The sequence below is a fragment of the Chiloscyllium plagiosum genome, chromosome 16 (assembly GCF_004010195.1).
Source record: "Chiloscyllium plagiosum isolate BGI_BamShark_2017 chromosome 16, ASM401019v2, whole genome shotgun sequence".
NCBI classification, from domain to species: Eukaryota; Metazoa; Chordata; class Chondrichthyes; order Orectolobiformes; family Hemiscylliidae; genus Chiloscyllium; species Chiloscyllium plagiosum.
In genome coordinates, this window is record NC_057725.1 from 23,393,878 (window position 1) to 23,416,618 (window position 22,741).

At 40.1% G+C, this 22,741-nt stretch overlaps 2 protein-coding genes across 9 annotated transcripts in view; one reads left to right on the plus strand and one right to left on the minus strand.

The window, feature by feature from the left end:
- Window positions 1-10,637, plus strand: part of dnajc24 (DnaJ (Hsp40) homolog, subfamily C, member 24) — a 50,005-nt gene extending 39,368 nt beyond the window's left edge. Inside the window, exons 3-4 of the mRNA XM_043706401.1 lie at window positions 5,576-5,644; window positions 10,005-10,637. Of these exons, the coding sequence (XP_043562336.1) occupies window positions 5,576-5,644; window positions 10,005-10,138 (203 nt within the window). The 3' untranslated portion in view covers window positions 10,139-10,637. The remainder of the gene's footprint in view (window positions 1-5,575; window positions 5,645-10,004) is intronic.
- Window positions 10,638-15,496: 4,859 nt separating this feature from the next.
- Window positions 15,497-22,741, minus strand: part of immp1l (inner mitochondrial membrane peptidase subunit 1) — a 166,796-nt gene continuing 159,551 nt past the window's right edge. For all 8 annotated transcript variants that reach the window (XM_043705554.1, XM_043705550.1, XM_043705552.1 and 5 more), the window contains 2 exons: window positions 16,603-16,713; window positions 15,497-16,418 (listed from right to left, as the gene is read on the minus strand). In XM_043705554.1, the coding sequence (XP_043561489.1) occupies window positions 16,356-16,418; window positions 16,603-16,713 (174 nt within the window). In that variant the 3' untranslated portion in view covers window positions 15,497-16,355. The remainder of the gene's footprint in view (window positions 16,419-16,602; window positions 16,714-22,741) is intronic.

Here is a 22,741-nt window from a genome sequence, read left to right on the forward strand (position 1 = left end):
ATGCAGCAGGTCAGGGTACTCCTAAAGACCCTCTGTAGAATGTGGTGAGGATGGGGGGGTGGGAGATGGGAGATGAGAAAGTAGACATGCTGCTGGGCTTTCTTGGTTATGGAGCTGGTGTTGAGGGTTCAGCTGAGATTCTCCGCCAGGTATACGCCAAGAAATTTGGTGCTCTTGATGATCTTCACAGGGGAGCCATCGATGTCCAGCAGAGACTCTAGTAACTGAAGTTAGATATGTACAAAATGATTACAGAATGGTTGTATGTTTTTAAGAAATGTTTAGAAGGTAATATTTCTTGCCTTTCTAATGAGGGATGAATTCAAATACTCACTGTGGGGAATGTTTTTCGGAAACAGAAAACAAAAATTGCTGGAGAAACGCAGCAGGTCTGGTAGCATATGTGAATGTCAATATTTTGGGTCCAGTGGAGCCTTCTTCAGAACTAATGGAAGCTAAGAAAAAGTGGTATACAGGCTAACACTTGGAAGGTGGGGTGTGATGGAATACACAATAGGTGGAGATGGAGTTTCGAGGGGGAGAAAGACAGGTAGAGAAAGGGATAGATAATGGAAAGCTAAGGAGAAAAATGATCTGATATTGGGACCACAAGTAGGTGTAAATGAATTGGTAGTGCTGAAAGCAGCTCATGTAACCACAGAATTCCTACAATGTGGATAGAGGCCATTCAGCCCTTCTAGTCCACTGACTCTCCAAACAGCATCCCACCACACTATCCCCATAACCCTGCACACTTAGAATGGCTAACTCTCTAGCCTACACATCCTTCCAAACTACAGGGTAACTTAGTGTGACCAATCACCTAAGTTGCATATCTTTGGACTGTGGAAGGAAACCATGCACCTGGGAGAAACTCATGCAGACACAGGGGAGAGCATGCAATGTAACACACAGTCACCCAAGGCTGTAATCGAACCTAGGTCCCTGCAGTTGTGAGGCAGCACTGCTAACCATTGAGCTACCATGCCGCCTTGATGCTAGATCCTGTGATATGAGGTGGGTAAAGGATATCAAAAACTCTGTTTATGCCCTAAAACTATTGAACTCAATATTGATTCCTGAAGGCTATAAGGTCCACAAGTGGAAAATGAGATGCTGTTCTTCCAGCTTGCACTGACCCTCACTGGAGTACTACAGCAAGCCCCAGACAGAAATGTTGGCCAGGGAACATGGTGGTGTGTTGAAATGGCAGGAAACTGGAAGTTTGGCGTTATTTTTACAGACAGCTCTTCTTTCTCCCTGGCTTACTATTCTCCATTCGTTGTCTGCCTAACTCCTCTTCTCTTCCTATGGGCTGTACCTCCACCTATTGCTTACACCTTTATTCTACACCTGCCCCCTCCCACCCCCGTTTTAGCATATACAATTCTTTTCTTACCTATCATCAGTGCTGAAGAAGGATCACTGGACTTTAAATGTTAACTCTGCTTTCTCTCCACAGATGATGCCAGACCTTCTGAGTTTCTCCAGCAATTTTTGTTTCTCATCTTCTAATATTTGGTTTTGTCTATGGTGGACAATTGCTTGTAGCATACCTTTTAGCCTTAAGTGCAGTGCTCGTTGAACTTCTGTTGGCTGTAAACACTGTCTTGACAGTTGAAGCTTGCTGATTGATAACATTTGTTCTTGTGTCTAACTTGAAATCCATGCGATGCCAATTGACACACATGTCAACATGATAAAATGTTTGGTTTGGGTTCCTTAGAAAAAGTTTGATTTTATCTTGTACTAGAGACTACTACCTTGTATCACCTTTCTATGTCTTTGATCTTCTGTTTTTCTGTGGCTGTAAGTTGCTATGGGGCACATTTCCTGAAAGTGACCTACCTTCTTACAACAGCAGCATTTGATTTATAAATGGGCAACATGCCTTAATGACTACCTCAGTGACTCTGACCTCCATCATTATGAAGTGCTTTGAGAGGCTAGTAGTGGGATGCATCAACTCCAGTCTCCCAGATTTCCTTGATCCATTATATTTCACCTACCATCACAATAGGTCCACAGCATCTCCCTGGCCCTACACTCATCCCTGGTTACAAGGCCATATGTCTGGATAACAAGGGCATCCACGTCAGATTCCTATTTATTGACTTTAGTTCTGCCTTCAACAGCATCAAAGCTCATTTCGAAACTCCGAGATCTTGGACTCTGCTCCCCCCCCACAACTGGATCCCTGACTCCCTGACCCACAAATCAAATTCAAGAAAGATAGGCAACAACCCCTCCACCATATTCGTCAACATGAGTGCTCCGCAAGACTACATATTTAGTCCCTTACTATACTCCTTATGCGCTCTTGAAGCAATGCTGACTAAGCCCTACTTTATTATGTGCTTGCATGTAATCTGCAATCTCATTCTTAATAATGGACTCTTAAAATCTTACCAACAACTGTGGACAGGCTAACCAGTCTATAGTTTCCTATCTGCCTCTCTCCCTTTTTAAAAAGGGATGTTATCTTACTAATTTTCCAGCCCTCCTTGACTTTTAGTGATTCAATGGCTCTGAAATTTCCTCAGCTATCTCCCTCAGAACTCTGGGTATAGTCCAATGGTCCATCATTCAGACCATTCAGCTTCCCCAGCACCATCTCCTTCATGATAGCTACTGCACTCACCTCTGCTCCCTAACTTTCTTGAAGTTCTGGTATGCTGCTGATGTCTTCTAATGTGAAAACTGAAGCAAATTCTGTTCCTCCACCATTTCTTTGTTTCCCATTACTACTACTTCAGCCTCATTTTCCAGCAGTGCAATGCACACTCCCTTGCCTATCTCCTATCTTTTACATACCTTAAAAAAACTCTTGCAATTTTCTTTTTTATTACTCGCTAGCTTACTCTTATATTTCATCTCTCCCCACTTACTGTTTTTTTCAGTTATCCTTTGCTGTTTTTTAAAGGCTTTCCAATCCTCTGGCTTCCCACTAATCTTCACCACATTGTACCTTTTCTCTTTGGGTTTTTATACTCTTCCTGATTTCCCTTCTCAGCTACAATTGCCTTGTCTTCCCCGAACATGTTTATTCTTCTTTGGGTTGAATTTCTGCTGTGCCTGCCAAATTATCCTCTCACGTTCCTATATTACTGCTTCACCATCTTCCCTGCTAAGATCCCCTTCCAATCAACCCTGGCTAGCTCCTCCTTCATGTCTTTGTAGTTATCTTTACTCAGTCGTAATAGTGATGCATCTGATTAGAACATGAACTTCCCATCTCTTGCATCAATCTGATAGTTTTGTGCTGTTTACTTTCAATGGTTTTAATGTCCTTTCACTAGTCTGTCAAACTTGTGCTCAATTTGTTCACTGTAGCCCAATCAATGTCTTCTATAAATGTTTGCTGCTTTCTATGAAACCAAAACATCTACTGGCCTTTTCTGTTTCACTATTATTTGCCTGTGCCTTGCGTTTTCACGGATTATGACTCCCGGATTATCTTTTCATCCACATCTTTCACTTTCTTTTTATTTATGTATTTTAACTAAGCTTGTGCTTCTACTCCAATACAACAATAAGTTGTATTTATGTAGAGTTTTTAACGTAACAAAATAATTAATGTCCTTAACAGGAATGCTAAGAAACAAAAATTGAGAATCAATTCCAAAGTGGATATTGTGTAAGTTGGGTCAAATAATGATATTTGATGTGGAAGACATGTTGTATTGCCATTGGCAGTAAATACCTGGCATCAACGCATTTATGTCAGAATATTGCCCAAAGCTCTGTCTTTCTTATTTAGAATCCACTGGAAGCACACACAATTCTGAATCAACTGATTTACATTCGATTGCAGATCGGAAATGTAAGGTCTAGCCTAACACTCCAAGGGCAGTACTGAAAAAAGATTGCACGGTCACAGATGATCCTGGATGATCTTGATAAGGTGGATATGAAAAGAATGTTTCCCTTGTCAGTGAATCCAGAACTCAGGTCTCTGTTAAAAATTATGGGTCACTATTTCAGTGCAGATGACGATGAATTTATTCTCTGGGGATTGTCCAACTTTAGAACTTTGCCTCGGGAGACAGTGGTGGTGAGGTAATTGAATTTTTTTCAGGCAGAGATAGTTTCTTGTCAGGCAAGGGAATCAGGATTTAGGGGGTAAATGTAAAGAAGGAACTTGAAAGACAAACAAATCAGTCATGATCTTATTGAATGACAAGCAGGTTTGAATGGGCCGAATGGTCTATTTCCGCTCCAGTTTTGCATTTTCGTTTGAGCTGTGATCTGTTCTGCCCTAAGTTACAAGGCATTTTGTAAATTACTCTGTTAGCAGGTGTCTGGAGCAAGCAGATCTCCTTTGCTGCGCTGATTCAAATTATACATATCGGTCCTATAGTAATGGCACAAGATGTGATTTTGTTTTAGCTTTTCCCCCCTAGAAAATGGAAGGCTGGGGGTAGTGTTGGGGGTTCTGACTTGACAGGGGAATTAAGATATGAGTTTGCAAGATATAGGAAAGATATTTCCACATGGGAGTGGGGGGGAGGGAGGGACCAAAACTAGGGGTTGTACATATAAGATAAGACGCTCACTAATAAATTCTCTGTCTCTTTCACTCTCTGTGTGTGTGTGTCTCTCTGTCTCTGTCTCTGTCTGTCTGTCTCTCTCTCTGTCTGTCTGTCTGTCTCTCTCTCTCTCTCTCTCTCTCTCTCTCCCTCTCTTCCCCCCCCCCCCCCCCCCGCCCGCCTCATATGCACGCACGCACACACATAAGTCTATGGAGTGAATTTGTATTTGCAGATACATTCTATTTTGCTCAAGAAATGCACAATCTGCAGGCACTCAATACATATAATATTTTGTAAATTCCACTTTGGAAATAGAATCAGTCTGACTCAAGATTGGGATACAGCCAGACTCTAACCTCACATCTTTTAATGCATTGTCTGAGCTGAGATGTCACCTTTTGTTATAAAATCTTAAGTTATCTTGAGAATGTGACTGAAAAGAAGTTCTGGGATTTACATATTAATGAACCGAAACATTGTAAAAGATGAAAGACTTAACAACAATCCAGATTTGTTCAATATGTCATTTCAGCTGCATGACACTGTAATCTTTTATTATAAATTCTGCGTCTTATTTTCCATAACTACCTGATGAAGGCGCGGCGCTCCGAAAGCTGGTGCTTCCAAATAAACCTGTTGGATTATAACCTGATGTCGTGTGATTTTTAACTTTGTCCATCCCAGTTCAACACCAACTCCTCCACATCATGACTAATACATTCAATAAGGAGCTCGGGAGAAATTTTGTTACGCATTGGTTATGTGCTACCAGTAGTTGAGACAAATAGCATAGATGCATCTAAGGAGAAGTTGGATAATTACATGAGGGACAAAGAAGTAGAAGATGTTGATGGGAGTAAAATGCGTCATGCCGCATAAATGCTGGCATAGACCCAGTTGAACTGTGATCCATTTCTGTTCTCTACATTCTACATAATAAAGACCAAGGGAAAATTAATTATTTGAAAATGTGACATATTTCTGCAAAATTAACTATTACTGTCTGTTGATGAAATTAACTGCTCTTTCTTGTTATGTTTCAGAAGTGACCATGTCACAGACGTGGCCAGTTGATGCACAAGTCCCTTTAGAAGACATGCATTGGGTTGCAGGTAAGAAGAAGTGCTGGTGTATCTGGAAGTAACTGAGGTTAGGAAGGTTTTGAAACTCTTGATATAAGTGGCAATGGATATTACTCCTGTGTCAGGATTGTGAGTTGCAGATTTTATGCACAATTGAGGCTGATAGGTGAGTGCAGTAGTGGGGGTGTGTTTCATTGTCTGAGTTCCCATCCTTCAGATGAGACATGCTGATGGTTCAGGTGGAAATTTTAGATTTGAAGCTAAATAAATGAGTTTTCTGTGTCTTGGTTCATATTTTTGGACTCAACCAATGTCAACAAGAATAAATGAACTGATTACTCATTTCATTTCTTTTGTGCCTTCTTGATTTAAAAAAAAAACTACTTATGGGACATGGGCATCGCTAATTGGGCAGCATTTATTGCCTTCTAACTGCCCTTGAGAAGATGGTGGTGTGTTGCTTGAACTGCTGCAATCCATGAGCTGGAGGTTGACCCACAATGTCCTTAGTGAGGGATTCCAGGATTTTGACTCAGTGACAATTAAAGAATGGTGATATATATTTTAAGTCACAATGGTGATGGCTTGGAGGGGACTTGCAGGTGGTAGTGTTTCCATTATCTGCTGCCATTGGCCTTCTAGATGAAGTGGTTGTGGGCTTGGAAGATGAATCTTGTAAAAACTGCTACTGAGTGTCCACGGTGGAGGGTGTGAATGCAGATGGATGTGAAGCCAATCAAGTAGGTTGCACTCCCTGAATGGTGTCAAGCTGCTTTAGTGTTATTGAAGCCACAACTGTTCAGGCAAGTGGAGAGTATTCCATCACACATCTGACTTGAAGATGATGGACAGGCTTTGGGGAGTCAGAAGGTGAAATACTCGCCACAATATTCCCAGCTTTTGATCTGCTCCTGTGGCCACTGTTTATGTTATAGATTAGATTACATTAGATTAGATTACATTAGATTAGATTAGATTACTTACAGTGTGGAAACAGGCCCTTCGGCCCAACAAATCCACACCGACCCGCCGAAGCGTAACCCACCCATTCCCCTACATTTACCCCTTCACCTAACACTACGGGCAATTTAGCATGACCAATTCACCTAACCTGCACATCTTTGGACTGTGGGAGGAAACCGGAGGAAACCCACACAGACACGGGGAGAATGTGCAAACTCCACACAGTCAGTCGCCTGAGTCGGGAATTGAACCCAGGTCTCTGGCGCTGTGAGGCAGCAGTGCTAACCACTGTGCCACCACTCAATGTGGTGAGTCCATTTGAGTTTCTGATCAGTGATAGCTCCCAGGATCTTGATAGTCTGAATTCATTGTTGGCAACAACATTGAATGTCAATGGTGGGGGTTGGATTGTCTCTTATTGGAGATGGTCATTGCTTGGCATTTGTATGGCATGAATGTAACTCAGCAGTTCTCTGCACAAGCCTCGATATTGACTAGATCTTGTTGTGGTTGAACTATGGACTTCAGCAACTGAGAAGGTGTAAATCATCCAATCATAGGAGCTCATCTTCACATCTGACCTTATGATAGAGGAAGGTCATTGATGATGCATCTGAAGGTGGTTGGGCCTAGGTCCCTGAGGAACACCTGCAACGATGTCGTGAGCTGCGATAGTTGACCTCCAATTACAACCATCTTCATATGTGCCAGGTATGACTTGAACCAGTGGAGAATTTGTTCCCAATATCCATTGATTTCACTTTTGCTAGGTCTCTTTAATGCCACACTTGATCGAATGCATCAAAGGCAGTCATTCTCATGTTACCTCTGGAATTCAGCTCTTTTCTCCATGTTTGAAACAAGGCTGTAATGAAGTCAGGAGCCGGATGGCCCTGGTGGACCCCAAACTGGGGATTACTGATCAAGTTGTTGCTGCGCAAGTGTTGCTTGATAATGCTGTTGATGACATGTTCCATCACTTTACTGATCATCAAGAGTAGACTGATGGGATGGTAATTTGCTGGGTTGGATTTGTCCTACTTTTTGTGTGTACCTGGGTATACCTGGGCAATTTTCCACATTATTGGGTACATGCCAGGATATATGGAAAATAGCTGCTACATTAATTACAAAAACTATAAAGTCAACTATGCAATAGTATATGGTTTGGGAAGTTCAAGGACTGCTTAAAAATAACTAACTGTACGTGGGCATTATGTGATGCAATATTAATCAAGCGACTGCACTTGATTGTTTGTAATCAGTGGTGAGGACATGTGGTGGGAAGAAAGCTCAATGACAAAGGGATTTAGGTATTAACTTTGTATCTCTGAAAGTTCCCTGCTGACATAGGAGTGTGTCAGGATGCTGGGGGTGAGATCTGGAGGGCAGTTTCATATCTTTCTTTTCAAACACTTTTCACAATGCAAAAGCACAGAGTTTCACAATCCTCAGCAGTCCATTTTGGGTTACCCACCCTGAATCTCCGTGAGCTCAACCATGCCAGAACATAAATTCCAAGCTCTGTAGTATTTATTGTCAGGAAGAGTTTGTAGCCTGGGAAATGACCCAACGCTGCAAGAGAAAAAGTTAGGTCGGAATGTATGGTGAGTCTATGTAATTTGTTTTTGTGTGGGCTGTCACGTATTTGCTTCTTTGCCAATTATTACTTCTTTTTGAACACTTTCCAGAGCAATATGTTGAAGACACAGCTATTTTTTGTTATTAGTATTCTCTTCCAATAGTGGGATGTCCGCTTGCAATGGTACCTTGGATCATTGGTCTTGGGAATATACAGTTTTGAGAAGCAATTTTTGATATTTTTACATGGATTAGGTTTGGTCACTGTATTTTTAATTTGAAATTATGTAATAGCTCATTAAAACTGAGAATAACACCAGCAATACAGCACCAATAATGATCCCACTTGCAACTTGCAATTATGGGGCCATGCCGTAATTATAGAGACATCATCATTACTAGTGCTACCACAACATTTAGTGCAGCTAACTTGTGCAACATCCATGCAATAGATGTCCAGCTGCATTTCAGAAAGTGCACTATGGGAAGGCAGGAAGCCAAACCAAGAAAGCAGAGAATAGACGAGGCAATATTGCAAAGTTGATCTAAGAGAATTTGAGACATTTTTAAGTGAGAAAGTTGAAAGCTTTGGGAGAGATTTCCAGAGACCAGAGTCTGGCTGAAGTTTGGACACCAATGAGTAGGAAAGAGAGAGTGTACAAAAGGGTAGAGTTAAATGAACAAAGTGTTGATCAGAGTATTGAGTATAGGAGGTGGGAGGTCATGTTGCAGCTGAACAGGACATTTATTAGGCCAAGTTTGGAATGTTGTCTGCAATTCTGGTCTCCCTCCTATCGGAAGGATGTTGTGAAATTTGAAAGGGTTCAGAAAAGATTTACAAAACTTTGCCAGGGTTGGAGGATTTGAGCTACAAGGAGAGGCTGAATAGGTTGGGGCTGTTTTCCGTGGAGCATTGGAGGCTGAGGGGTAACCTTAGAGGTTTATAATATAGTGAGGGAGCATAGATAGGGTAAATAGAATGATCTTTTCCCTGGATTGGAAGAGTCCAGAACTAGATGGCATAAGTTTAAGATGAGAAGGGAAACATTTAAAAGGGACCTAAGGGGCAACTTTTTTTTACACAGAGGATAGTGCATGTATGGAATGAGCTGCCAGAGGAAGTGTTGGAGGCTGGTACAATTGTAACATTTAAAGGCATCTGGATGGGTATATGAGTAGGAAGGGTTTAGAGGAATATGGGCCAAGTGCTGGCAAATGGGACCAGATTAGGTTGGGATATCTGGTCAGCATGGACTGAAGGGTCTGTTTCCATGGTATACACTGCTGAAGTTGGGGAAGCAGAAAATGCAAGACGAGAGGTGGTTGTTTAGATGAAATGGTGTAAGACTATGTAGGAACCTAAAATTGTGATATATTCATGTGACTTGGAACAGCAGAATTTTAGCCAAAGTGTTTTTCTTCCATTCTCAGTATATGTATGTGTATTTGTCCTGAGAAATTGAAGTTTATCTATGTCGGGTCAAAGAAGCAAGAGGTTTGGTGTACTCAGGTTTGAAATTTCCACTATCAACTTGGAGTAATAGCAGAGAGCACTTGACAGATGAAATCAAATCATCTTGGTGATTGAGGTTGAGAGTTTGAACCTCTCCTCTATATTGAACAATGTATCAGATTAGTGAACAGCTGGTTTTATCTTAATGTAATACCGAAGTATGTGTGTAGTTAATAACATTCTATTGAATTTAAAAGCACCAGAAATGCACACTTTTTTAACAATAGAACTCAGATGTAATGATACGTTATATTTTAATAAGATCCAGACATTGTAAAAGTTTGATTTATGCAACACAGAAATATTAATCAGACTATGCTTTTCTTTTCCAAGCTGAACAGTGCTACAAATATGATTGTCGATGCGGTGGTGAATATGTTCTTTCCAAAGAAGAAGTGGAAGAAAACGTATTTCTCCTTTGTTGCAACTCTTGCTCTCTCAGCATAGAGATCTTGAACGGAAGTTGATATCTTTCAATTGAGTTTTCTTTTCGAATGTATCGTCCATAGAAGCCTAGCAGCTGTCATGCAGAATGAATATTAGAAATGCTGACTGTGATGAAGTACTGATTTATGAAGCTGCCTGGCTGAAACTTAAATGACTCCATCAGTTGAATTAAAACAAAAGGTTAGAATGCAAGTCTTAGTAATATGGCGGCCTAACTTTTAAATAGCCTGAGTCTGAAATGAAAATCCTCCCAACACTCATTTTTTTTCTTGCAAATGCTTAGGAATGACTAACGTCTTCTTAAGCAGCTGGAGGATAAATAATGGGACCAGTTTATGTTTGTATGATACATTACAGCAGTGAAGCATGCACACATAATGTGACTTTGTAGGAAAATATATTAAGTGGATGATGTCTTAAGGCAGAGAAGAAGTCTTTCTATGCTTGGGATCAGTGTCTGAGCTGTGAACATGGACATTGTTGAAGTGAATTAAGGATGAATAATCTTGTTTACCTAAATTGTAAAATATGTTTTAATATGTTTGAAGTGTTGAATGTATGGTTATTCCCTGGATATTTATTGGCATTTATCCATTAATTTAAAAAAGATTCACATTTTAGATTTTAATCTCACTTGTACTATGCCTAACAAACAGATATGTTGCAACATTATTCACTTCAGTACTATTTATAAATTAATAAGCTAGACACTGAATCATTGATATCTTTTTAAAATTGAAATTGCCATGAAATGGCAATTCTCCTACACTTTCTCCTCAGTTTCAAAACCAATCCTGCTGCTGCTCTTATTCTAACTTCCTGGAAAACACAAATGTACATTTTCAACCCTAATCATTAATTTGGGATGGCACGGTGGCTCAGTGGTTAGCACTGCTGCCTTATAGCACCAGGGTCCCAGGTTCAATTCTCACCTTGGATGACTGTCTGTGTGGAGTTTGCACACTCTCCCCGTGTCTGCATGGGTTTCCTCTCGGTAAGACCATAAGACACAGGAGTGGAAGTAAGGCCATTCGGCCTATTGAGTCCACTCCGCCATTCAATCATGGCTGATGGGCATTTCAACTCCACTTACCCACATTCTCCTCGTAGCCCTTAATTCCTTGTGACATCAAGAATTTATCAATCTCTACCTTGAAGACATTTAGCGTCCTGGCCTCCACTGCACTCTGCGGCAATTAATTCCACAGGCCCACCACTCTCTGGCTGAAGAAATGTCTCCGCATTTCTGTTCTGAATTTACCCCCTTTAATTCTAAGGCTTTGTCCACGGGTCCTAATCTCCTCACCTAACGGAAACAATTTCCTAGCGTCCACCGGGTACTCCGGTTTTCTCCCACAGTCCAAAGATGTGCAGGTCAGGTGAATTGGCCATGCTCAATTGTCCATAGTGTTAGGTCCATTAGTCAGAAGGAAATGGGTCTGGGTGGTTAATCTTCGGAGGGTCGGTATGGACTGGTTGGGCCGAAAGGCCTGTTTCCACATTGTTGGGAATCTAATCTAAAAACTCATTGCTTGATTGCCTCTCATCTATATTTGGAAAAATGCATTTGTTCCAAATATCTAGTTCATAATTCATTTGCTTTAGAATATAACTTTTAGTTTTTGGAATTAAATTCCAATGTGAGATAAAGGGAACATCTGTTTAAGAAATTGGTATGCATCTTAAGTGAATTCAATTCAAACAATCTTGGTGCTAATTATAGTTAAAAGTTAATCAATGCATATACTGCAAGCTGAGAGGTAGAGCATTAAATAATCTTTCATTTTAACTTCTTGGAGTGAGAAAATCCATCCGACTTCAATAACAGATTCAAATTATATAGATAGTTCCCAGATCAAAAGAGGGTGAAACCAGCTTGCAAACAAAAGGAGTTACTTGATAGGACCTGAAACATCTAGACAGTGGCTAATTGCATCCATGAGCAGATTAATTATTGAAATAATTACAGAATTAAAGCTTTGTGTTGAAGATGAAGTTTCAATTTCTATTTGAGAATATCCTGAAGCATGCCACATAGTCATGGAGATGGGCTCTGGAGATTAGAATGTTCTTTTGCTGGAAAAAAACCTCAGCAAGTCTGGGAGCATCTACAGACAGAAAGCAGTATTAACACTTTGGGTCCAGTGACCCTTCTTCAGAAATGTTTGTATCTCTTTTAACTGTAGGCCAATTGTATCACTTGCAGCACAGGAAGTAGTGGGGACTTGAGTTCAGTTTGGGAAATGTGACAGAGAAAGAAGCTGAAATATTTGCTTAGCTTGAAGCTCTTGGAATACAACTGTACTGGTCCTGACCAAACCTTATTGCATAAAAGTTTAACTCAGTGCGCTTCAATGTCTTGCATAAAAGTTTAACTCAGTGCGCGTGAAAAGGCAGTTGTGTATCTGCGAGCAACCATAAAAAGGAGCTGAGCCATCTACAGTCATAACATCCAAAAACAGTTGACCTCAGTCACTTTGCCTAAAAGTTAATGGGTGAATTCCCGTAAAATCTCACGGAGAATAGCTGGAACACTGAGGAAAATTTAAGTGAATTCCAGAGAGCGAAGGCCTACCTTTTGAATTGGTCAGAGTCATAGAGATGTACAGCATGGAAACAGATGCTTCGCTTCAACCCGTCCCTGCCGACAATATATCCCAACCCAATCTAGTCCCACCTGCCAGCACCTGGCTCATATCCCTCCAAACCTTTCCTATTCATATACCCATCCAAATGCCTCTTAAATGTCGCAATTGTGCCAGCCTCCACTACTTCCTCTGGCAGCTCATTCCACCCTCTGTGTGAAAACGTTGTCCCGTAGGTCTCTTTTATATCTTTCCCCTCTCACCCTAAACCTATGCCCTCTGGTTCTGGACTCCCTGACCCCAGGGAAAAGACTTTGCCTATTTACCCTATTCATGCCTCTCATAATTTTGTAAACCTCTATAAGATCACCCCTCAGCCTCCGACGCTCCAGGGAAGCAGCCCCAGCCTGTTCAGCCTCTCCCTATAGCTCAAATCCTCGAACTCTGGCAACATCCTTGTAAATCTTTTCTGAACCCTTTCAAGTTTCGCAACATCTTTCCAATAGGAAGATGACCAGAATTGCACGCAATATTCCAACAGTGGCCTAACCAATGTCCTGTACAGCCACAACATGACCTCCCCAATCCTGTACTCAATACTCTGACCAATAAAGGAAAGCATACCAAACGCCTCCTTCACATCCTATCTACCTGCGACTCCACTTTCAAGGAGCTATAAATCTGCGCTCCAAGGTCTCTTTGTTCAGCAATACTCCCTAGGATCTTACCATTAGTCCTGCTAAGATTTGCTTTCCCAAAATGCAGCACCTCTCATTTATCTGAATTAAACTCCATCTGCCACTTCTCAGCCCATTGGCCCATCTGGTCCCGATCTTGTTGTAATCTGAGGTAACCCTCTTCGCTGTCCACTACACCTCCAATTTTTGTGTCATCTGCAAACTTACTAACTGTATCTCTCATGCTCACATCCAAATCATTTATGTAAATGACAAAAAGTAGAGGACCCAGCACCGATCCTTGTGGCACTCCACTGGTCACAGGCCTCCAGTCTGAAAAACAACTCTCCACCACCACCCTCTGTCTTCTACCTTTGAGCCAGTTCTGTATCCAAATGGCTAGTTCTCCCTCTATTCCGTGAGATCTAACCTTGCTAATCAGTCTCCCATGGGGAACCTTGTCAAACACCTTCCTGAAGTCCATATAGATTACATCTACCACTCTGCCCTCATCAGTCCTCTTTGTTACTTCCTCAAAAAACTCAGTCATGTTTGTGAGACTATGATTTCCCACGCACAAAACCATGTTGACTATGCCTAATCAGTCCTTGCCTTTCCAAATACATGTATATCCTGTCCCTCAGGATTCCCTCCCAACAACTTGCCCACCACTGACGTCAGTCTCACTGGTCTATAGTTACCTGCCTTGTCCTTACCACCCTTCTTAAACAGTGGCACCACGTTTGCCAACCTCCAGTCTTCCGGCACCTCACCTGTGACTATCGATGATACAAATATCTTAGCAAGAGGCCCAGCAATCACTTCTCTAGCTTCCCACAGAGTTCTAGGGTATACCTGATCAGGTCCTGGGGATTTATCCACTTTTGTGCATTTCAAGACACCCAGCACTTCCTCCCTTTAAAAAAAAGCTAAATTATCCTTTAAGATCCTCCTCATGTATAAGGGAAGCCTCAGGTGGGATGAGCTTGTTGGAAATAGAAGTATAATTCATGTAATAATATTGCAGTTTATAAGTACTTGTAAGTTAATGATCCTTGCTTTATGTCAATGTTATTATAAATAAATGTGATTATGAATAAATTTTACAAAAAATGTGAAATTTCATGGCATAGTTCTATCACTTAATTGTAAGGTATTGGATTTCTCTTTAAACATTAACAGCCTGTAAAAGGATTGTAACATAATTCAAATATGACTTGGAAATTTAGGCTGACTAAATGTAATATATATTCTGTCATAGTCAAGACTCCTCAACCAAGTGTTGTCAGTGAGAAAATACATCTTTTTGAATACAATAAATTTTTTATTGGAGAAGTTCAACACTAATTTCTACAGTTCTGTTTCTAAATCAACAAAATACAGAAATTTGAAATGCTGTAGGTGCTCAATCACCAAAAGACATTGACCAACAGGGGTTTAATCAGACAGAAAGAGGCCCATTTAGCCCATTGAGTTTGGTCTGATTCTTTACAAGATAAATCCCACAATCACAAGTGCAGTCATTCATAAATGAGATAAACTGGTTGATGTCAGCTGTCCTTTAGCACCCGATTTGGTATCTTAAGTTAACATTTAGACATTGGCATCCAACTGAGCAAATTTGGCACCGTATGTGATATGGAGGCATTTTAAGATGTGGTATGAGTGAACACCTACAATAATGCAATACAAATCCTTTATATAGCTCGATGTTTCCACATCATATCGGAGAAAATATAATTAGAGTGATTACAGCATTAGAATACAAGATTTCCTGTACTGACAATAGTCAGAGGCAAGTTGATGAAATAAAATTAGCAATGCCAAACTCAATCCTGGCAGGTATGAACAGTTGCTACCACAGTCATTTTGCTGGGGTTTACTTGGGGGCAAGAATGAGCCAGCTCATTCAACCCAACAATGCACTGGTGTCTGTAGACTTGTTACTGCTTACTGAGTTAGGTTCCAGCCAGACATGTGAATCTAGCTTGGAACAATAGTAATCTACACATGCAAGATATGCATTATTGCCGAATTCAGCTTCCATTATAAGTGGATTTAGCAGTTTATATTTTAATAGATATGGTTCTGCAATATAAATAGCAATAGGCTCATAATTGAAGAAATCAAATCTTAAAAAAGCTGAAGGCAGGAATTTTGAATTGTGGTAAACATTCAGTGTAAAAATGATAGGAAAATTGGAGAAGGCACCCTAATCCCTCAATCTGTCCAAAATATGCAGAATGTGAAATGAAAATACACTTTTCTGGTCAGGCATTAAGGTTTAGGAATTTTCCAGCACCAGTAAAGTTCAATATAAACATTACATTTTTCACCTGTGATTTCCTGAAATCTCAGCCAATAGCAGCATATGCAACTTTTACAAATGGGACAATTACGCCATTCTGTTACTGGATAAGTAGGCCACAGGCCTGTGGTAGTAACTCAGAAAATAGGAATTTAAGCCCTATCTCAAGGGGTTGAAAATTTGAATTCAATTTTTTTTTTAAAAAACTGTAAATAAAAAGGTATTTGTATCAAAAATGAATATAAAACTGTAACTGTCATAAAGCCCCAACTGGTTCACTAATGTCTTTGTTTAGAACTACAATGCCAGAGCATTGTAGTTGATTTTACCTGTACATTTTGTAGGGCAAATTACCAATTGCCTATTGTTCTTGATTTCACTTTTGTCATGCAAATATGGGGATAAAAGTATACAGTACCAAAGCGGTTTCCCTGTTAATCGTTGATCCTCAGCTTCTCCAACACTTTTTATGCACCTTGTTCTCTTCTTGTAGCATTTCTTTATCTTTATTATTGCAAACAGTTCTGATTACAGCATATTGTGTCAAAAATCACCACCACTTTATCCAGTGCTTAAAAAGTCTCTTATTGGAAAACATCTCGTTTGAAGTTGGTTTTCATTTAAATATCTGTTTGACTAAGAAATAAATCATTGCCGTCTACTTAATTCATCGTGGAGAAGTGCTGTTAGGGCTTTCTTTCAGGAAACCAAATTCGTGCAGTGGCCAAATCTACAAAATAAAAATGAACATTTAATATGATTGTTTCCTTATTATTTGCTTGTTTAATGTTTTTTCCATCATTATGATCAGTGTATCTTGAAAAATCCTACGTAATTTTATTCAAAGAAGTAAATGTAGACCTTTTGGATATCATATCGTAAACTGTGCATTTTGGACTGCTGCCATTGTTTACCTTAAAGCATGCTCGACCACGAATCAAGGCATAAGGAATAGGTCCGTAATTCCTGGAATCAGTGGAATTTTGTAGATTGTCACCTTCTAACCAAACATAACCTTTTGGTACCTAAAGAGAAATATTTTATAAAAATATAAATATTTTAAGGTGCCAAGTATAACTGAAAAGTACATGGAAATGAAATTATTTTATGCTTGCTTGCCCTAAGAATATTACAACACTGAAGGTCTTGTGACATGGCGAATAATGTTTCTGCAGTTCCAGGTTCAAGTGCCATTCTGCCTGACGGTCCCAAAAATAATGTTAATACATGGGTAAAGATGTTTATTAGCAACCTGCAAATCCTTCCAACATACTTATGGCATGTGCTTAGAACAGGTGGGATTCCTAGCTAGCCATGCCTGGTATGGAGTGGCTGTCCTCTAGCTATAAGCTCTTGTTTCAGGACAGTAACCTGTTCCAGGAAAAATAAGCTACAGAAAACTGATGTAAATGTGTTTTACTCTGCCTCATATGTCTGTAGTTGTGGCAAGTCTTAATTCTATGATAACACTGTATGTATTCATAGCCTTGACTGGGGCATTTTCAAATTAGCTGCATAGATTGGGTGGTGCCTTCAGCATCAGCAGCAGGCTAGGTCCCAACTTGCAACTGTTAGACTGTAAAATAATGACCTTGGATGCTGATAAACAAAAGGACTGTACCTGATGAATCTACTGCTGAACATGTCAAGGAGGTGACCTTTAAGGCCATTTAATTCTTGTGGAGCTTCTGCCCTTTTTTAAATGAGCATATAACCTTTTATGCTTCTAGTGGGGAAGGTGTTTCATTTACAGGCCATTCAGTTACCAGGCCTCGTCAGACTAACTGTTATTAGCAGTTGTTATTCTTCCACATCCAAGAAGAATTTAAGATAGAAGTCTCTTGTTCAAAAATTGCTGAAATTTCCTAAAATGACCAAGGAACAACTTCACAAGGACAAGAACATGCTTGCGTATTAATTGCGATTCAATTTACACATACTTATCATAATCATGTAATACCTTTTATTTTTAAGATATGCAGTATATTCTAGTTTCACTGGCCAAGGAAGGAAAGGCAACTCATACCATTACGGCAAGTATAGTTCAGATCGTTGATACAGCTAGAAAATTGTCATTTAATATTTGAGTAGAAATCATGTTCTGTCATTAAACCTCATTCCTTATTTTAAGTTCCAATCATCTGAACTACCTTGTTTATAGTACAGCCTCTCATTGACAGTTGCAATAGAATCTTTGCGGCCAACTGACAGAGGAAAGGAGTCATAGAGGAACTCTCTTTTCCTATGCAGACTAACTTACTTTAGTACTTTGTATTTTGTTTGCAGTGGAGTGAATTACTGATGAATTTGTTGTCCATAATAGTCAACATTGATGTGTAGATTTCTCATTTGGAAGTTGTTACTTTTGTACAAATATATTAAGAGCAAAATGCATTAAACAAGTTTAATGTGTGAACCCAGATATCACAGTCTTATTTGTGTTTTGTTTTCTTTGCTCACAGATTCCATTTGAATTTCATGAGCATCTGAACTTGGGATAATGTCTCAGGAGAAGATAACTCAAAACAAAAACAGTTGTTAACAGTGGAAATTTGAGATGTCTCCAAATTAATGGGAATATTGATTTAAATATTTATATCTGGCTCTCCTAGACGCAATGAAACAGGCTCAGTTCAGCTCACAAGGACATACCTTTAGATACTGTTAGGTTAAAGCTATACAATTAGTCTGTTCAGAGTTTTGCAAAATTGTATGGATTATATTTTTGTGCTCACTTTGGAAATGCTTATTATAAAAGTCCACATGGAAGCTAATTTAGGTCAAATAGCAAACTGGTTTAAAAATCAAAATTAACTCTAAACTAATGACGATAGACATCAATTTTTTGGAAGACAGGGTTACACCTTCAGCCAACAGTGGGAAGCTGAAGATTAAAATCCAGCTAACTGGCTGAGAATGCTTTACAAGAAGTGAATCAAACACATTTTCAGGCAAAATTTAAAGTTTTTAATGGTGGGTATAAAATTCACAATAGGGCCAAATTGAACAGATAAGGATCTGAATGGATTTTACACAGTAGTAACCCTGAAATAAGCAGGCCTTAGGTGATGTGTTGGTGTTTTGACAGGCTGCTTGCCTAAGCTGTTTGATCAGCGCTCTTAGTTACAGACAGTCCCATTTTCACCTGGGGTGCCTGGGAAAGATACTGAGCAAAAGCCAATAAGTCAACTCTCAACAATTTTGCTCATCATCTGGTTCAAAGTGTGGTGACAGCAAACTTAATGTGTCTCAGCAATCAAGGAGTTGTTTGGTTAAAGACAAGCCCATGAGAAGGAGGAAGAAAAATGTTAAAGAAAAGTCATGTAAATAGAGTCAGAATTAATCCGTTTAGAACAGGAACCTGTGAAATAAAGATAGGATGGGAGCAATTGAGTAATGTTTAACTACGTTTTCTAAAATAGTGTTCATGATTATTCATTTTCCACAAGTATTATTCTTAATTGTTTTGCTGCTACTTTACTGAAGCTGTTAACCTATATCATAAAAATGTCTTACAAGCCAAGCTACTATTATTGGAAACTATTATCTCCAGGTTCACTTTTAAGGTGCCCAAAACAGAAAATATGTGAAATGTAAGTTCAAGGTGATGTTTTTCCAGCATGAATCTTCAGCAAGAGCTCAGTTTTAAGCTTTTTTTGCAAGGAACAAAATGTAACCTTACACTCCTACTTTATGTAGCCTTTATGAAGTTAGTAATAATAGGGGCATGATAGTGGGGAATTTCCTCCAGCGTTAGTTGGGTGCAGTTATTCCATGAAAGATTTAATGGGAAGGAATTCTTAAAATACATCCAGGACAGCTTTTGAAGCCAACACCTAGAAAACCCAATAAAGAGAAGGGGCGGTTCTGTATATAAATTGAAGATTTGTCAGCTTTTGATTTGCTTAAGGGAAGTACATCCTTGTTTAAATACGGAAACCAAAATTACCCACAGTATTTCAGTGGAGTCTTTCCAAAACATTACAATTGAAGAATTTTTAAAAAATATTATTACACCCAAATCCCTTTGGAATACCAGTTGCCTTCTTAATTGTTCACTGTAGCTGCATACAAACTTTTGTGTTCCTTGTTATAAGTACCTCAAATCCCTTTGAATATCAACATTTACAAGTTTCATCCCTTTTAAAAATATTGTGTATCTCTATTCATACATCCAAAATAAATAGTGACACACCTCTCCACATCTTACTCCATCCTTGATGGTCATGCTCTTAACATGAGTATACTTCTTTGCAGCCTCTCTGTGTCCTCCTCATACCTTGCAATCTGCCTAGGTTTGTATCATCAGCAAACATAGATATATAACTGTCATTTTATAAAAGACAAAAATTTGAAAAAGCTGAGACCCCAGAATGGATCCCTGTGTCACTCCACCAATCCCTGCCTGCCATGTTGAAAATGCAATATTTTACCCTACCTTTTGCTTCCTGTCCATTGGGACAATCCTCTATCAATGCTGCAATATTACCCTCAGTTCAAAGAGCCTTTATTTTATGTATTAATCTTTGAGTAGCATATTATCAATGCCTGTTGGAACTTCAAGTATACTACAGTTTAAACTTATACATTCATGGGATGTGGTTGTTGCTGTCTAGACCAATATTTATTGCCCAATCCCAGTTGTCCTTGAAAGTAGGGCCAAAGACATGATAGCAGAGTGAGGAATTCATCCTATTGAATCTACTGCATCATTCAATTAGTTCAAGGTTGATCTGATATTCCACAATTCCACTTTCCTGCCTTTTTCCTACAACTCTTGATTAAACGTTTGTGGATGTTGTGCCAATTGTAATTTAAGGTATTTCACATATGTATATTATAATATCATTAATTTTCTGGATTTTTTTTAAAGCTTGGGAGTAACAACCTATCTTTGAAGAGAAAACTTTCAGTTTTAGTTTTGGTTAGGGGATGTTTTGAAAAGTTCTTAACTGAAGCTGATATGGATGTATAAAGCAGTTGCTCCTGCAAAACTGACAAGTTGTTTAGATTTGTTAAACAATGGATAATCCCTGATCAAGAAGTTTCATAATAGTTTCAGACCAGAGTGTTTGAGTGAAATCCAAAAGACTAACTTGAAGCTGAGAGAGTTTAGGCTCGGGGTATGAAGTCTCCAGGAACAAGCTATCAGATTCTGCAGATTGGGAGTTAAGTTACAATTACATGAAGACTATAGAGGTGATAAGAGAAAGAAATTCTCTCTGCTGTGTGTACTATAAAGGGGTGCTTTTGGGGTCTGTAAAGGAATGTTTTCGGGATTCATGAGATTGTATTTTTATCATGGGTTTTTAAGTCTTTAAAGGTCTATTGTTTGCAAATTGAGTTTTCATTTTTATTTTAATTACTTTTGCATAATAAACTTCTGTTTTATTGTTAGAATCAAATCTGCAATTTTAGTGATTGTTTCATTGAGAGACTATCTCGATAAAACCAAAAATAAAAATAAAAATACGATCTGCCAAGCAAGATTTCTGTCTGCGCTCTGCCTTTTCCAGGAATAACATCAACTGGGATTGTAACACAAACAAGGAAGATTAGATTAGATTAGATTACTTTACAGTGTGGAAACAGGCCCTTAGGCCCAACAAGTCCACACCAACCCTCCGAAGAGAAACCCACCCAGACCCATTCCCCTATATTTACCCCTCCACCTAACACTACGGGCAATTTAGCATAGCCAATTCACCTAACCTGCACATTTTTGGACTGTGGGAGGAAACTGGAGCACCCAGAGGGAACCCACCCAGACACGGGGAGAATGTGCAAACTCCACATGTTTGCCAACATCTCCACCAGCCTGAGGCGGGAATTGAACCCAGGTTTCTGGCGCTGTGAGGCAGCAGTGCTAACCATTGTGCCACCGTGCCCTCAAGCTTCTTGAGTGTTGTTGAACTGCACTCATTCAGGCAACTGAGGAATATTCCATAACACTTCTGAGTTGTGACATGTAGATGGTGGAAAGGCTTTGAGATGTTGGCAGGGCAGCTTGCTGCAGAATTCCTAACCTGGGACTTGCTTGTGCAAACAGTTTTTACATGGCTATTCCAGTTCAGTTTCTGTCAACAGTAATGCATAGGGATGATGATAGTGGGATTTGAGCAATGACAATGTCTTACCTAGTTGATTTTAACCCTACTGCAAATCCTCTTGCAAGGATGCCTGCCTTGAAGAAGTTTTCCTCCTTTCTCTACAAGAATCTCAGGGAGTCCCTCTCCCACTGCAACTCCCAGGTCATTTCCTCTGCCCTGAAGCTCTTCAACCATGTCCTGAAACAAACTTGCTACCACAGCCACATTTGCTTCCTCAATGTCTGCCTCCATAACCAACTCATCCCACACGGACTCCGGACCACCTTTAAACCAGCAAAGTTCGGAACCGAACAGGGCAAACCGATTCAAAAACACCAGCAACGGTTCTCCTTCAAGATCCTCCACTCCACGCTCGCAGCAATGTGCTGGCACCTAACCTCTCTACAGTCAGCCCTGCCTCAGCTGAGGGCCACACTCTCTCAGAATTGCAAAGGACCCACTCTGTACTCCATCCTCAGGAGAATTCATACTCTCAACAAGCAGTATTTCAACTCCATCTCAAACATCAAAAACTGTAAGTACAACAAACTTTTATCTACCCACCTCCATAACCAGCGCTCCCCAAACCATTCCAATAGATTCCCCCGGCCTCTGGAACTGCTCAGACGCCATTAGCCATGCGGCTCGTGCAGCCACCATCCCGACGCTGAATGATGATGTCACTTCCACCCCCGTCATGGCCGCTTCCACTGCCACTTCTGCCCCTCACAATTCCTCATGCACTACACGTGACATCACTTCCGCCCCTCACATCATCGCTGATGTCACACACTCAGTGACTTCTGCCCCCCCCACTGCCATGTTTGCCACCACTTCTGCCCCCACCAACTCCACTCACCTGTATTCTGCTGACCCGCTCCCCGCAGGTCCCACTGTCACCATACCTGCCCCCCAGAACCCTGAGGGGAACACCACCCCTGATCATGACTCCACCCCCACTCCC